Consider the following 14,578-nt stretch of genomic DNA (forward strand, 5'->3'; position numbering starts at 1 on the left):
TCTTCTGAATCTCTAAATTAAAGCACATTTGAGATTACTGGGGTCTTTTTCTCTGGAGAAAAATCTGCTCTCTACTTAATCTTATAGCTGCCCAGGAGAAACAAGTGAGATATTAAAGAGTTGTAGCTCTGACGTCACCCCCCCCCCTCCCAAATTGTCCCCCCATCTGCCCTGTTCCCTTACCCAGGTTGCCCGTGCAGAGGCAGTTGTGAGTCCGGGGAGGGGGCTTGGTCTGGTGGCTGTCCAGAATCTGCTGTACGAGCTGCTCTGCTGAGAAGCCAGTGCTGCTATTCCCATTGCTGCAAGTCCACTTGATGCCATGAACTGCCAGGAGAGAGGACACAGAGACGTCAGCCAGACAGCCACACAGACCAGCATCTCACCAGCACCCCTACTGACACTGCAGGGGAGAGACAGCTGTCCCCTACACCACTCGCTCTACGAGTTTGACACTCTTTGAGTGTGTTACAACAAATCTTACAATATATAATTAAATTTTGACTCATCAGATTGTAAAAAAACAAACAAAAAAAAGTGTTTACAATAATGCACTTGCAATGAAAGCATAAAGGGCAAGGCATTCCTGACTGTTTAAAAGCTGAAATGTGCAGCTTGTATTTTTTTTAAAAGCAATTTTATCAATTTAATCTCATATTAACATAAAATCTCTCATTATTTACTCACCCTAATGCCATCCCAGATGTGTAAGACTTTCTTTCCTATGCTGAACACAAACAAAGATTTTTAGAAAAATATCTCAGCTCTGTAGGTCCATAAAATGCAAGTGAATGGTGGCCAGAACTTTGAAGCTCTAAAAAGGACATAAAGGCAGCATGAAATTAATCCATATGACTCCAGTGGTTAAATCCATATTTTCAGAAGCAATATGATAGGTGTGGGTGAGAAACAGATACATTTTTATGTCCTTTTGTACTATAAATTCTCCTCCCTGCCCAGTAGGTGGCAATATGCACAAAGAATTCAAATCGCCAAAAACAAAAGAAGAATGTGAATGTGAAAGTGGAGAGAAAAAAAAGGAATTCAATGTTGAACTGTTTCTCACCCACACCTATCATTTCACTTCTGAAGACATAGATTAAACCACTGGAATCTTATGGATTGCTTTTATGCTGCCTTTACGTGCTTTTTGGACCTTCAAAGTTTTGGTCACCATTCACTTGCATTAAATGGACCTACAGAGCTGAGATATTCTTCTAAAAATCTTTGCTTGTGTTCTGCAGAAGAAAGAAAGTCACACACATCTGGGAATGCATGAGGTTGAGTAAGTGATGAGAGGATTTCATTTTTGGGTGAACTATCCCTTTAATTTCTGTGGCATATGTCAAAGATTAATCTGGTCCAATGCCTTTCCCAATAGACTTCTATAGTAAGTGAATTCCTGCAAATTTGATTTTTGTTTGTTTTTACAAACTGTCAGACAACAATTTTTATTTAAAGAGCCATGATAAAGGACTGTTTTATGGCCTGGCTTCACTAATATGAGTAATGATATATGATTTACCTTCTTTTATTATCCGATATTAATAATATGTAATTTTATCAGATGCATGCTAATAATAAGTTGTGCTTTTTTTTTTTTAAGTGCACAAAAATGTAATGCAAAAAATACATAAATAATCAAATGACAAGTCTGAATTAAAAGAAAAGTGCAACACTGACATCTCCTGGACATTTGAAGGTACTACTGCAAACACAAGCAAGTACATTGACCATAGTTTGTCACTAGCCTGAAACAATCACACGCCCTTTTACTTTCTCTGGCCTGGAAAACAGTTTAGCATGTGCTAAATGTTGTAGTAAATTAGGCCCTGGGTTCTGGTTTAATTAGATGAAATAATCACAGAAATATATGACGGAGTGTCAGCAGAGTGAGTTAAAGGGAAATTCTAAACACCCTAAAATGAAAATTCTCTCATCAATTAGGCCTACTTACTCTCATGCCATCCCAGATGTGTATGACTTTATTTTGCTGAACACAAATGAAGATATTTAGAAGAATTTCTCAGCTCTGTAGGTCCAATCAATGCAAGTGAATGGGTGCCAACATGTTGAAGCTCTAAAAAGCACATAAAGGCTACACAAAAGTAATCCATAAGACTCCGGTCTTTTAATCCATATCTTCAGTAGCGATATGATAGATGTGGGTGAGAAAGAGCTCAATATTTAAAAGTCCTTTTTTACTATCACTCTCCACTTTCAATGTTACTTTAACATTCTTCTTCTTCTTTGTTTTTGTTGATTCATATTCCTCGGGCATACCACCCCCTACTGGGCAGGGAGGAGAATTTATGGTAAAAACTGACTTAAATATTGATCTCTTTCTCAACCACACCTCTCATATCACTTCAGAAGATATGGATTAAACCACTGGAGCCTTGTGGATTACTTTTATGCTGCCTTTATGTGCATTTGAAGATTATAAATGTTGGTACCCTTTCACTTGCATTGTATAGGCCTACAGAGCTGAGATATTCTTCTAAGAAACATTGTTTGTGTTCAGCAGAAGAACGTCATAAATATCTGGGGTGGCATGAGGGGTGTAAATGATGAGAGAATTAAAATTTTTGGGGCAAACTATCCCTGTAACACAAGCTGTGTTATTTGCTTCTTCTATACAAAACATTGCATGGGACCACGTGCACCATCTACTGACGGCATCATTTTTCATCTTTCTGCCTAGATATAAACATGATGGTCATTTTCTCAATACAATTAGAGATACTCACAAAAGAGCTTCAGTATTTCAGTCAATACAAATCAGTTTGACTCTCAGAGAGAGAGAGAGAGAGAGAGAGAGAGAGAGAGAGAGAGAGAGAGAGAGAGAGAGAGAGAGAGAGAGACTGCAACAAACACATATTTCTGATTAACTGAAATTAGCATATTTACCAAATTAGTGTGATGTTCAGTGGTTAAATTGGCTTTTGTAGGGAGGGGGAGCCCTTATTTACCGTGAATGGTCATCATTCAAAATCCCGCCGTAAAATGACTTAGGGTTTTTACACCAATGGGGCTCTATTTCCAGTATTAATGTGTAAGGTAGGGTTGAGTAGTTATTCAAACAAAGACAAATACTTTACAATTAACTTATTTTATTATAATTTTTTATCTTGAATGTTAAAGGGGTCATGACATGAGAAACCAAATTTGCCTTGATCTTTTGATATAAGAGGTCTTTGTATCATTAAAACGTCCTGCAAGTTAATATTTTAAGACATCCTCCCCATTCTAAACGAATCATTTATTTAATCAAGCTCAAAATACAGCTCGTTCTGGATTCATGGTTAGAAGTGACGTGTCGGTTAGAAGTGACGTAACAGCGTTTGCATATGACCGCCTCCAGCACAAGATAACTACGCTTTAAGCGCAAGACAACTACGCTCATTTCAGTATCGCGTGCGCCTCACAAGTGTTCAGTCGATGGACAGCGAGCTCTGACAGAGACTACTTGTGCACAGGAAAATTACGATGCCACACAGATGTGCTGTTCCTGGCTGTGGTCAAACAAAACCTCTGAATAAGCTGCCGAAAGATCCAGACGTCAGGGAAAAATGGATGCAGTTTATTTTTTGCGGACGTCCCAGTCACGGCAGTGTTAACTTAAGCGCTTGTTCTGTACATTTTAAGGATGACTGTTTTGAGAACAAATCTCAATATGATGCTGGCTTTGCCAGAAAACTGTTGCTCAAAGATAAGTCCGTGCCGACTATTCTGGGAACAACGACGACGCAAACTGTAAGTAATCTATTTTAAACTTTAAACTACTTAAAGCGTAATTTCATTCATTATGAATAATCACAGTGTTTTTACTTAGTTTACTTGCATATTGTTCTGGCTGGGGCGTCAATAATTGATACATAGGCACTGACGTTAGCCAATCATAACAGTGGGCGTTAACACTGAAGTCTTAAATGGAAAACGCCCCCAAAACAGACTGTTTGAATCAGAGGATGAGAAACAGGGTGGGAAAAGGTCATAAATCACTAGATTTTAAAAGTTTTTCTTAAAAAAAAATATATTAATACTATAATTGCACCTAAGGGAACATAATAATACAATAAAAAAACCCATGTCATGACCCTTTAACAGGCAGGCAACGGATTTCAACGGAACATGTTTGAAAATATTGCAAGCCAGAGACCTAATATGTAGCTAAGTGTATTTTTTATTTGTACAATTTAGAAACGTTGAAGTCCCTTCAGCACCTGTATGTTAATGTAGCTCTTGCAGTAATTATTTATCATATTCATGCAGCCTGTGTTATTCTGTTGAGTGTTGAAAACCATCGAGGAGAAACGCATCATGACACTTTTAGCATGTAAACGGGTAAAGAAAAAGAAAAAAAAAAAAAAAAATTGTAAACTCGCCTGCTTTGCAAGAAACATTAAACGTTCTATAAAGTTTTTTTTATTATTATTAGTAAAACTGAATAATAAATTAACAGGGAAGTAGAGTTGGAAAAAAATATATAATCTCCGCCTTTATTGAGTTTTGTAATGCCTGATAGAAAAGTATCTATCTTTGAGAGCAATATAATACTTTAGGCAATTGCAGAATAGTCTCATTAGTCACAGATACACTTCAGAAAATTGAGTACACAACTATTTCTGGCCTTAAAAATTACAAAAACCAAATCAAAGCAGAACATTGTATCTCAAAAGCAATACAATGTGGCCCCCATGCACTACTTAAAGCCCGATGTGGCCCCTTTACCAAAATAGTTAAAAATATTAATAATTACACACACATCACCTTTACAAATTTGTTTCAGGATTTTACAGTAAAAGTAACTGTTATATTTTGACAAAATATTTCAGTTTCAAATGAAATAATCTAAAGGTAAAATTTATTAGACAAACAGTGGCAGTTTAAAGTTTCAAGATGTGTTTCAGCTAGTATTTATTTTTCATAAATACATTCATTTATTATTATTATTACTATTATTTAAGACTAGCACACTGACCTAACCATGGTAATGAGGAGCCTTTCCTTCTGTGTAATATGTGTATAAATATTAGGTAACAAATGGGATAATAATGGGCTCATGTACAGACAGGAGCAGTCTGGCGTCACTGTCGTGCACCTACAGTATATGCAAACTGTTAAAAATCAATATATTACTTTATATGCTCACGCAGCTGATGTTATTCTTCATTTAGTAGTTCATTTAACATGTAAACTAACATGCTTTAGTTATATAACATGTTCTAGCTACATGCTATTTTTATATCCGATCGCTCTAGCCGTTAGCGGGATTCCATGGTAACGTCGCTGTCTTAATAGTGACAGTTTTCCCCTGATGGTTGTGGGCGGGGTGCTGAACCAGCGATTAATGCATTTATGACGTCTGATAATTCCATGTAGCCTGGGTGTCTCTGTGTAGTCTTGCTAATTACTCAGTCTCATATGCCATGTATTTGCCAGGAGTCAGGAGATGAAAAATAATTTAAGTGGAATAACAATATTTGGTGCTGAAGGAGACGGAGCTGAGCTCCGTCAGGGTGTGTTGTGGACCTGAGGAGGCGGAGCTGCGCTCCGGTGCGCTCCGGCCCAATTTAATGTTGATGTTATTCTGAATACCATCACCATTGATCTTTTGCTTCAGTTCATCAAAGAGTAAATAATATCGATTCACTTCAAATTCAATCATAGATTGCATACACATAAAATATATAATAATTTTGTATTGTTTCTAATGATATTGGGGTAAAATAGGATTTTTATTTTAGATAATCTGCAAGTTGTTTCAGAGAGTGCCAGTACCATAAGACCGACAAGCAGCATCTTTTATCATAAATTTTTTGCTTCGGCACTGTTTATTTTCCCATGTGGTGTAAACAGGAAGTGCACTTCATCAGCGGCATGGGAGACCTGGGTTCAGATCCCGCATTGAAAACAGGAAGTAGTCAAAATCACATAATCAGTGACGAGCTTGATACAGAGATTTAATTTTTCCCTCTTCCATTACATTTATAGCTACTCCAGTGATTGTTAGGTCTAGGCTTGGTGTTTGGATTGTGGGGTAGAGCTGATAAAACATGCATTCCTCTTCACTGTATTATACTGCCTTTACAGCTGAAAACAACACACTTCACAACTTGCTTTTGGTGCAATTTTAGCCAGTGAAATGTCAACCTACTGTTTCCGATTTCACTCTGAGATCAGTCTGCTATCTAGACTGCAATAATTGACTTTAATTGCATATCAAGCTAACTACAATTACCACAGACTAACCAAATCCTAACTTTCTTAATATATGCTAATTGTAATTGTATTGGCATGTATATGCTTCCGTTGAAGCCATCCGTCTGTGTAATCTCAACCTCAATGTTTAAAAATGTGTTTGATAACGGAATTTATGGTACACAACTACATTGCCCATGATACAGCAGAGAACGATCGACCAATTAAAGAACCGCATCCAACGAAACTCGCGAAACGTGACTCAGAGCGACTGCGCGCTCCATGACGCACTGTGAATGACGTAATCGAGCCGGTCACCCTTTACCCTTAAACTACTTATATATTTGTACATATTGGTATATTTTGCAATAAACGTCAAATATATTGTTTATATACATATAATAAACAACATAAAATCAATAGTTTTATATATTCCCATCGGTATTTATTACATCATTTGCAATGCTTCATGGGATTGTAGTCCGTGACCTCATGAAACGCGATAAGTACACATTCTTATCCCAATGTCTTTATGTAAAACAAAGTTTGTGATGTCGTGATTCACCTCGGAGCTGGTTGGTTTGGTTCATGGCTCACAACTCATTTATGAAGGATTGTATATCTATGGAAGAAATTAATGGGGAAAATACTTCCGGAACCCAGACGGCAGAAAAAGCGGGCGGTCACTGTTAGCCGACATTTGTCCCGCCTCTTAAGAATAAAATGTCCCTGCAATTTCAGCCTCTCACCGATAGGTGTCAGTGTCGCACTATCATTGAGTTTCACTGTCTGGAAGGTCATTGAAAGAGATAATGACGATGTGAGAATTATTCGGCTGCCCTTTCGGTACTGTATTACCACATCATGAAGTTAATGACTCATTGATGTGTGTTCAGGTTTACAAGTCACTCAAATATTGGAGGAAAAAAGACTACTGTGTAGCTCTACAATATAGAGTCTGAGGGTCTATTTGCATTCGCAGAGAATATACTGAATTTTATTAAAAATGTACTTCTCAAGCATTAATAAAATATGTTCTTTGGGTATGCAGGAGAGCAGTATGTATACTTCAAATATACTTCATCCGGGAAGACAGGCATTGTCCCATGGCCTGAATATATGAAAACAACAGTAAATATAATTTACTCTGTTTTTCTTTTTTAAACAAGTACCATTTCATTTACAAGGAAAACATATCTCGGTATATACTTTATATTTGCAGTTCTCTGCCATTTTTTATTATTATTATTTTTAATCCAGCATCTTCTAACATTTAATTATTATTCTTATTTTGTTTTTGTGTGAAATATTTTGCTTAAAAAGTGTGCTTGTGAAATATTTTTAATATAAAAGCCACTTTGATATTTTATTATTTAATGCAATGCAGACATTTTTCAGTGTGGCTTAAGAGTACAAATACATTTTGGGGCCACTGTAGCTATACAGATGAATTTTCCCATATAAGTTGACGTTACTTAATTGATCGAGTAAACTCGTTCCCTTAATTGAATTGAATGGCGTCTCCAAAACTTGGGTAATTAAGTTGATTAAGTAAGATGCAAGCAGACTTAACTCAGATTTGGTATCTAAATATTCTGTTCCTACTTAATCATTTTAGTTGAATTTACTCAAATTTAGGTTCTAACCCCATGGCCACCACCATTGTGTCCTTGAGCAAGGCACTTAACTCCAGGTTGTTCCGGGGGGATTGTCCCTGTAATAAGTGCACTGTAAGTCGCTTTGGATAAAAGCGTCTGCCAAATGCATAAATGTAAATGTAAATGTAAATTAATATAATTCCACACTGAAATGTATTTAAACTGTACTTAATTTGTACATGCAGAAAGTGAACTGAAATTTTGTTAAAAGGGGACACAGATCAACCTAATGGAGACATCACACAAAACCATTTGCAACAAAATAACATAAATTATACTACAAAAGATATAAAACCTCAATAATTCTTAATAAGAACTATTTAAATGACCTAATAAATATTCTGACCATATTTGAGTTATGAGCCCACAACGTGACATCTCCAGTAATGTTTCAATAAGAGAACTTGACTTTTCCAGTAATGACAACATTAACAGTCCAAGAGATGACACGCTAGCACGTATTGCAACAATCAGATCACATCTGTCCAATCATTATCTTTTAAAGTAAATATGCATGAGTGGAGAGCTTTTTCTAACATCTCAGCTTGAAGAACCCAAATGTTTCTTTCTGTACTACTCACTGTCTCGTTGGAGAAAACTATTCTTAGATATGAAAGACTATCACACTCTCTGTGATTTAATACTCACACATGGGTTTAAGCTGCCCAATGAGTTCTTCCTTGGTCCATTTGGCCCATTCTTTCTTATCTGTGTTGATGGAGCATAGGATGGGCCCACATGGCTTCCCACAGTCCTCTATCGCGGGCACGTTCAGGTAGTGGACGAGCACAATATCAGGATTCTAAAGAGAGCGAGAAAAACAGAAAAAAATACAGATGAGATGAAAGACCGCACATAGTGAAGGAGGAAGGAATTGGAGAAGTGAGAGTAAATTGACAGAAGAAGAATGCGACAGGACAAAGTTTCTTCTTAAAAGAAAGAGCAAAATCTCTTTCAGTGCTACTAGAGGAAGTAGAACATGTGTCTTGATTAAAACATGGTTCATCATTTTATTTTAAAAACAAGGTTTCATTGAAAATACATTTCTATTTAGGTGCAATTTGTTTTGGTCTACAAAACTAATTTCAAGCGTTTAAGCATAAGCCTTTTGATCAAAAGGCTTTTAGAGATCACGAGAAACATAAATTCAGTCAAGTGTGTCCAAACTTGTAGTGTATACGACATCCAGAGATCTCAAACTAAGCACACACACACCTAAGAAATCTTGTCACGACGGAGAAGCAAACATGATAAGCGAGTTGTTTTGCGCTTGGTGGCAGGAGGGGGGAGTCGCCCGAACTCCCCGGAGCAGATGCCCCCAATTAACTTCTAAGTATTTACCAACATCAAAACACTGCAATTCATGCCAGCTCAGAATTACGGCCATAAATTATCCTAATTGACAGCGTAAGAGTAATAGGTGTTGTTTAAAGCTCAGTTGCTAAGGTTCGAGGACTCGAGGGACCGAAGAGGATACAGGAAACTTATGGAGCCAAAATCCAGTGCCTTCGAATGTTAAATGAAGCACACAAACTATTACATGCACCTGAAGATTCAAATGAACAAAAGTCTACATAAAAAAACCAATAAACCGAGAGATAGAGCGAGCAATTAAGGCAAGCATCACTATTACTAGCACCACAGTTTCTACCCAATTTTTCAGATGATTGGGTTCTGAAGTATTTACCCCATTCATAAAATCCTACATAAAAGAGTTCTTAACCATGATGAACCAAACCAACCTCTGAAGTGAATCACATTATTACAAACTTTGTTTTGACACAAAACATTTTTTGAAAATCAGACAAAAAGTCAAAGGTACAAGACTGTGTACTTATGACTTTAACGATGGCACGAACTACAATCCTATGAAGCATTGCGAAAGATGTAATCAAATATAAAACAATAGAAATATCTATGTGATGAGGAGGAGGGCGTGGTCGGCACTGAGTCAACTAATCAGCGGGAGAGAGAGAGAGAGAGAGAGAGAGAGAGTTAAAGGGGAGCCAGAGATGCCCGACCGGGAGCCAGTTCGCTGCCACCGTGTGTGCGTCTATGTGTTTTATGTTATTTTAAGTTGAGTTTATTTCATTAAAGTTTACGTATACTGTTCTGCCGGTTCCCACCTCCTCCTTGCCAATCCCTTACCCATTACATTGGTGCTGAAACCTGGGAAGGAGGAGGGATGTGCTGTCATGGAGTCCTCGCTGCTGCCGTCCACCAGGAGTTAAAGGAACCGATGCCATCCGCCAAGAAGGGGAGGAGCCGTTCCGTCCGCCAGTGGTCGGAGGACTCGCTGCCGTCTGCAAGGGAAGGAGCCGTTCCGTCCGCCAGGGGTCGGAAGACTCTGCCGTCTGCCCAGGGAGGAGTGGCTGTCATCCAGCAGAGGGCGGAGGAGTGGCTGAGGACTAGGTGACAGCGTGTCTGGGGACCACTGAGCAACTTTTTCTCTTTCTCTGAGTGTCTCTCCCATTCACCCTTTCCCTTGCCCAGCTCCCCTCCACTCCCTTCTCCTTGGTTCCCAGGAGGCGGGGTGGGCCATAGGCTGGCGGAACTGCCGGAAGGGCAGCGTCTCCCCTCCAAAGATGGGGGTGGCATAGGTCAGTCCATATGGTGCCCTGGCCTGAATCGGGCGGGGGAGGAGTGTGACAAGGAGGAGGTCGTTGCCAGCCATGAGAGTGCACGGCCGGTGCTGAGTCAACTAATCAGCGGGAGAGAGAGAGAGATAAAGTGGAGTGGGAGATGCCAGTTCATGAGAGAGAGAGAGAGAGAGAGAGACACACATGGCCGCTGTGTGTGTGTGTGTGTGCATCTATATGTTTTATGTTGTTTCAAGTTGAGTTTATGTCATTAAAGTTTACGCTGACTGTTCTACTGGTTCCTGCCTCCTCCTAAACCATCCCTTACCCATTTCAATCTAAAACTATTGAATTGAATTAGTTGATTAGAAAAGACAGAGTATTCTGTTGAATACTCAAGTCCGATACACAAATATATGAGTAGTTTGAGGGGAAAGGTAGACCGACTCGTTTGCAGCATTTACAGTGCATTATAGAAGTGGAAGTTTGCTTCCAGGTTTGTTCATATTTTTGTGCCGCAGTTCTCTGATTGTTTGATCTTTCTCTGCTGGATGTTTACCAAGAATTCCAATTTTAAACACAAATTTTATAACAATGAAGTTTAAATAACATAGACTGATGGCTTAAACAGAAGCATATACCATTGATAAACAACCTTGGATCTCACGGTAGGTCTGTCTTTAAATATATACATTTATACATTATCTGTAAAAATAAATTCGTATATTGATAAAAATAATGGGATTTTTACTTCCGGAATCAAACTGTTGCGCTCTGTTACTCATATTTTGGGTCAGGTAGTCCGAGCAACCTTCGAGATTTGCTTTCATCTTAACAATGGTGAGTGCAATTCGGAGGTTGCGTTTCCACTCTAGAAATACATTTTTATCCCACTGATGGTTAGGTATAGTGTTGGAGTTTGCATTTGGGCAAATTATTAATAAATAATTTATTCTTATTAACTCTTAAATTTACAACTAAAGATACAACTTGCATTTGGTGCCACTTTGTGGACATTTCATTCAGAAACTGACCATACTTTCAACAACACTTCCATCTTCAGCCACTGGGGGCAGTTTTTCGAATTTCGGTATACACAGACCGATTTCAGCAGCAGAACTTCAACCTACTGCCACCAAATTTACAGTGTAATCAGTCATTAAGCAACCAACTTGCAACCTTCCAGAACACCCTAGCAACCACCTAGCAATGTCCTAGCAACAACCGCAAACACTTTAGCAAAGGACTGACAAAGAGAAATGTGGCGACATCAGCAGCCTGAACCATTTTGAAGCTTTGTCAATGTTAAGCTGTCAATACATTTCTCCTGCTGCCACTTACTTACTTACCTCCCCTATCAATCTGCCTTTCTCCCCAAATCTCTATGCCTCGTTTTCAATTATAAAGCAAGACTACCCTCTGCTCTGCCTGCTGTCTTCACATTTATTGAGCGTTTAATAAACAAAACTCTAAAGTTACTTTAATGCTGATGTATGTAAAATTTTCATTGTTAAAGGGACAGTTCATCCAAGAATGAAAATGTATTTACTAACATTGCAACTTTTTCTATACAAGGAAAATGGATTGAGAATTTGAATTGATCATGTTCTTGATTTGAAGTAAAAAGATTATTTTGTCTTTTTATCACCTTTGTGTTTTAAACACAGGTCACAATTTCATCTTCCTGCCTAAAAGATTTAGTATGGCTGTGTCAGGCTCGTGAAAGATAGAATCAACTTTCTTTTTTCTCAGCGTCTGTCCGGCAGCCCTATTAGCATTTTAATATTGCTGCGTTAGCGTCCAGTTGGGAGATGGAAAAAGCAAACACGTTCAGGAATGCAAATTTAAAAGTGTTTGCACAAAACCTTGTAGGTTTAAGAAATAAAAGCCGTCTGGTTTCATCACAATCTCAAACAAGAGAGAAATTGGATTGTCTTATTCTTTCCCCTCTGAAGGTAAAGCTCTTATTTTGGTTAAAACTTCTACAGTGCATATTTACAACCTTCACAGTTTTCATGGGAAAGAAGATTCAGGAAAGGGGATGTACGTGCTCAAAGTTGTCAGAGGACAGAATAATGAAGCAGGGTCTTACAGTCTAATTGTGTATTTTTGTGTGATTTCAGATCTGTTATTTCAGAGCCTGAGCTCATGAAAATTATGTGATTGTGGTGACATTTTAGCAAAATGATTTTACATGCCTCCTTACAGTACACGGATTCGGACAGTTCCGAAATGTCTTCTGACTGGCACTAAAAGCAAGTAAAATTTTCTCAAATTATGTTTTTAAGATTAATACACTATTGCGTTTTAAATAAAAAAACCTACAGTACCTCCCTACCCTAAACATAAACCTAACCGATAGTGTCATAAAAAGCAAAGGTGACATGGAAAACACATTATCAGAAGCAAACATGTCATTTTGTTGTGCTTCTAGGCCACATTCAGCTCACAGGCCGACTCACATGCTCTTTAGGACCCGTACCCTGGTGGTCCTTTGCATTGTAAGTGCAATGCTCTATCAGTTTAGATAATGCGCAATTTGATCATGTTTGACTAAGTTTGTAAATGTATTTGGCTATGTAATGCAAAACGTTAAAATCTTAAAATTGTATCACACCTCAAAAGTCATGTGCTTTAGTAAAAGTGTTTAGATGTTATAAGATAGCATTGTTTGAGGAACAGGCTGAAAATTAAATGTTTATAAACTTGTGAACCTGTGATTTCACCAGGAAACTGCAGCGATTGTACAACGAAGCCACGTAAAATTTTATTATGCAGGTTATGTAATGTGATTCCATGAGACCAGGTAGTCTCCTCTTAACCTCCTGAGACCCCCGTGTGACTGCTGCGTGCATTTTCCATTTCCTTTTGAAATCTAACAGGTAACACCTAATAAATAAGCAAAAATAAATAAAAGAATATATATATATATATATATATATATATATATATATACATACACACACTCACCTAAAGGATTATTAGGAACACCTGTTCAATTTCTCATTAATGCAATTATCTAATCAACCAATCACATGGCAGTTGCTTCAATGCATTTAGGGGTGTGGTCCTGGTCAAGACAATCTCCTGAACTCCAAACTGAATGTCAGAATGGGAAAGAAAGGTGATTTAAGCAATTTTGAGCATGGCATGGTTGTTGGTGCCAGACGGGCCGGTCTGAGTATTTCACAATCTGCTCAGTTACTGGGATTTTCACACACAACCATTTCTAGGGTTTACAAAGAATGGTGTGAAAAAGGAAAAACATCCAGTATGCGGCAGTCCTGTGGGCAAAAATGCCTTGTTGATGCTAGAGGTCAGAGGAGAATGGGCCGACTGATTCAAGCTGATAGAAATGCAACTTTGCCTGAAATAACCACTCGTTACAACCGAGGTATGCAGCAAAGCATTTGTGAAGCCACAACACGCACAACCTTGAGGTGGATGGGCTACAACAGCAGAAGACCACACCGGGTACCACTCATCTCCACTACAAATAGGAAAAAGAGGCTACAATTTGCAAGAGCTCACCAAAATTGGACAGTTGAAGACTGGAAAAATGTTGCCTGGTCTGATGAGTCTCGATTTCTGTTGAGACATTCAGATGGTAGAGTCAGAATTTGGCGTAAACAGAATGAGAACATGGATCCATCATGCCTTGTTACCACTGTGCAGGCTGGTGGTGGTGGTGTAATGGTGTGGGGGATGTTTTCTTGGCACACTTTAGGCCCCTTAGTGCCAATTGGGCATCGTTTAAATGCCACGGCCTACCTGAGCATTGTTTCTGACCATGTCCATCCCTTTATGGCCACCATGTACCCATCCTCTGATGGCTACTTCCAACAGGATAATGCACAATTTCACAAAGCTCGAATCATTTCAAATTGGTTTTTTGAACATGACAATGAGTTCACTGTACTAAAACGGCCCCCACAGTCACCAGATCTCAACCCAATAGAGCATCTTTGGGATGTGGTGGAACGGGAGCTTCGTGCCCTGGATGTGCATCCCACAAATCTCCATCAACTGCAAGATGCTATCCTATCAATATGGGCCAACATTTCTAAAGAATGCTTTCAGCACCTTGTTGAATCAATGCCACGTAGAATCAAGGCAGTTCTGAAGGCGAAAGGGGGTCAA

The 14,578-nt window shown here is 38.5% G+C and overlaps 1 protein-coding gene across 1 annotated transcript in view; it reads right to left on the reverse strand.

Moving 5' to 3' along the window:
• Positions 1-14,578, reverse strand: part of LOC127632643 (calmodulin-binding transcription activator 1-like) — a 482,652-nt gene that overhangs the window by 57,153 nt on the left and 410,921 nt on the right. The window contains exons 7-8 of the mRNA XM_052111348.1: positions 8,508-8,661; positions 184-324 (exon numbers count right to left, since the gene is read on the reverse strand). Of these exons, the coding sequence (XP_051967308.1) occupies positions 184-324; positions 8,508-8,661 (295 nt within the window). The remainder of the gene's footprint in view (positions 1-183; positions 325-8,507; positions 8,662-14,578) is intronic.

This window comes from Xyrauchen texanus, chromosome 39, assembly GCF_025860055.1.
Source record: "Xyrauchen texanus isolate HMW12.3.18 chromosome 39, RBS_HiC_50CHRs, whole genome shotgun sequence".
NCBI classification, from domain to species: domain Eukaryota; kingdom Metazoa; phylum Chordata; class Actinopteri; order Cypriniformes; family Catostomidae; genus Xyrauchen; species Xyrauchen texanus.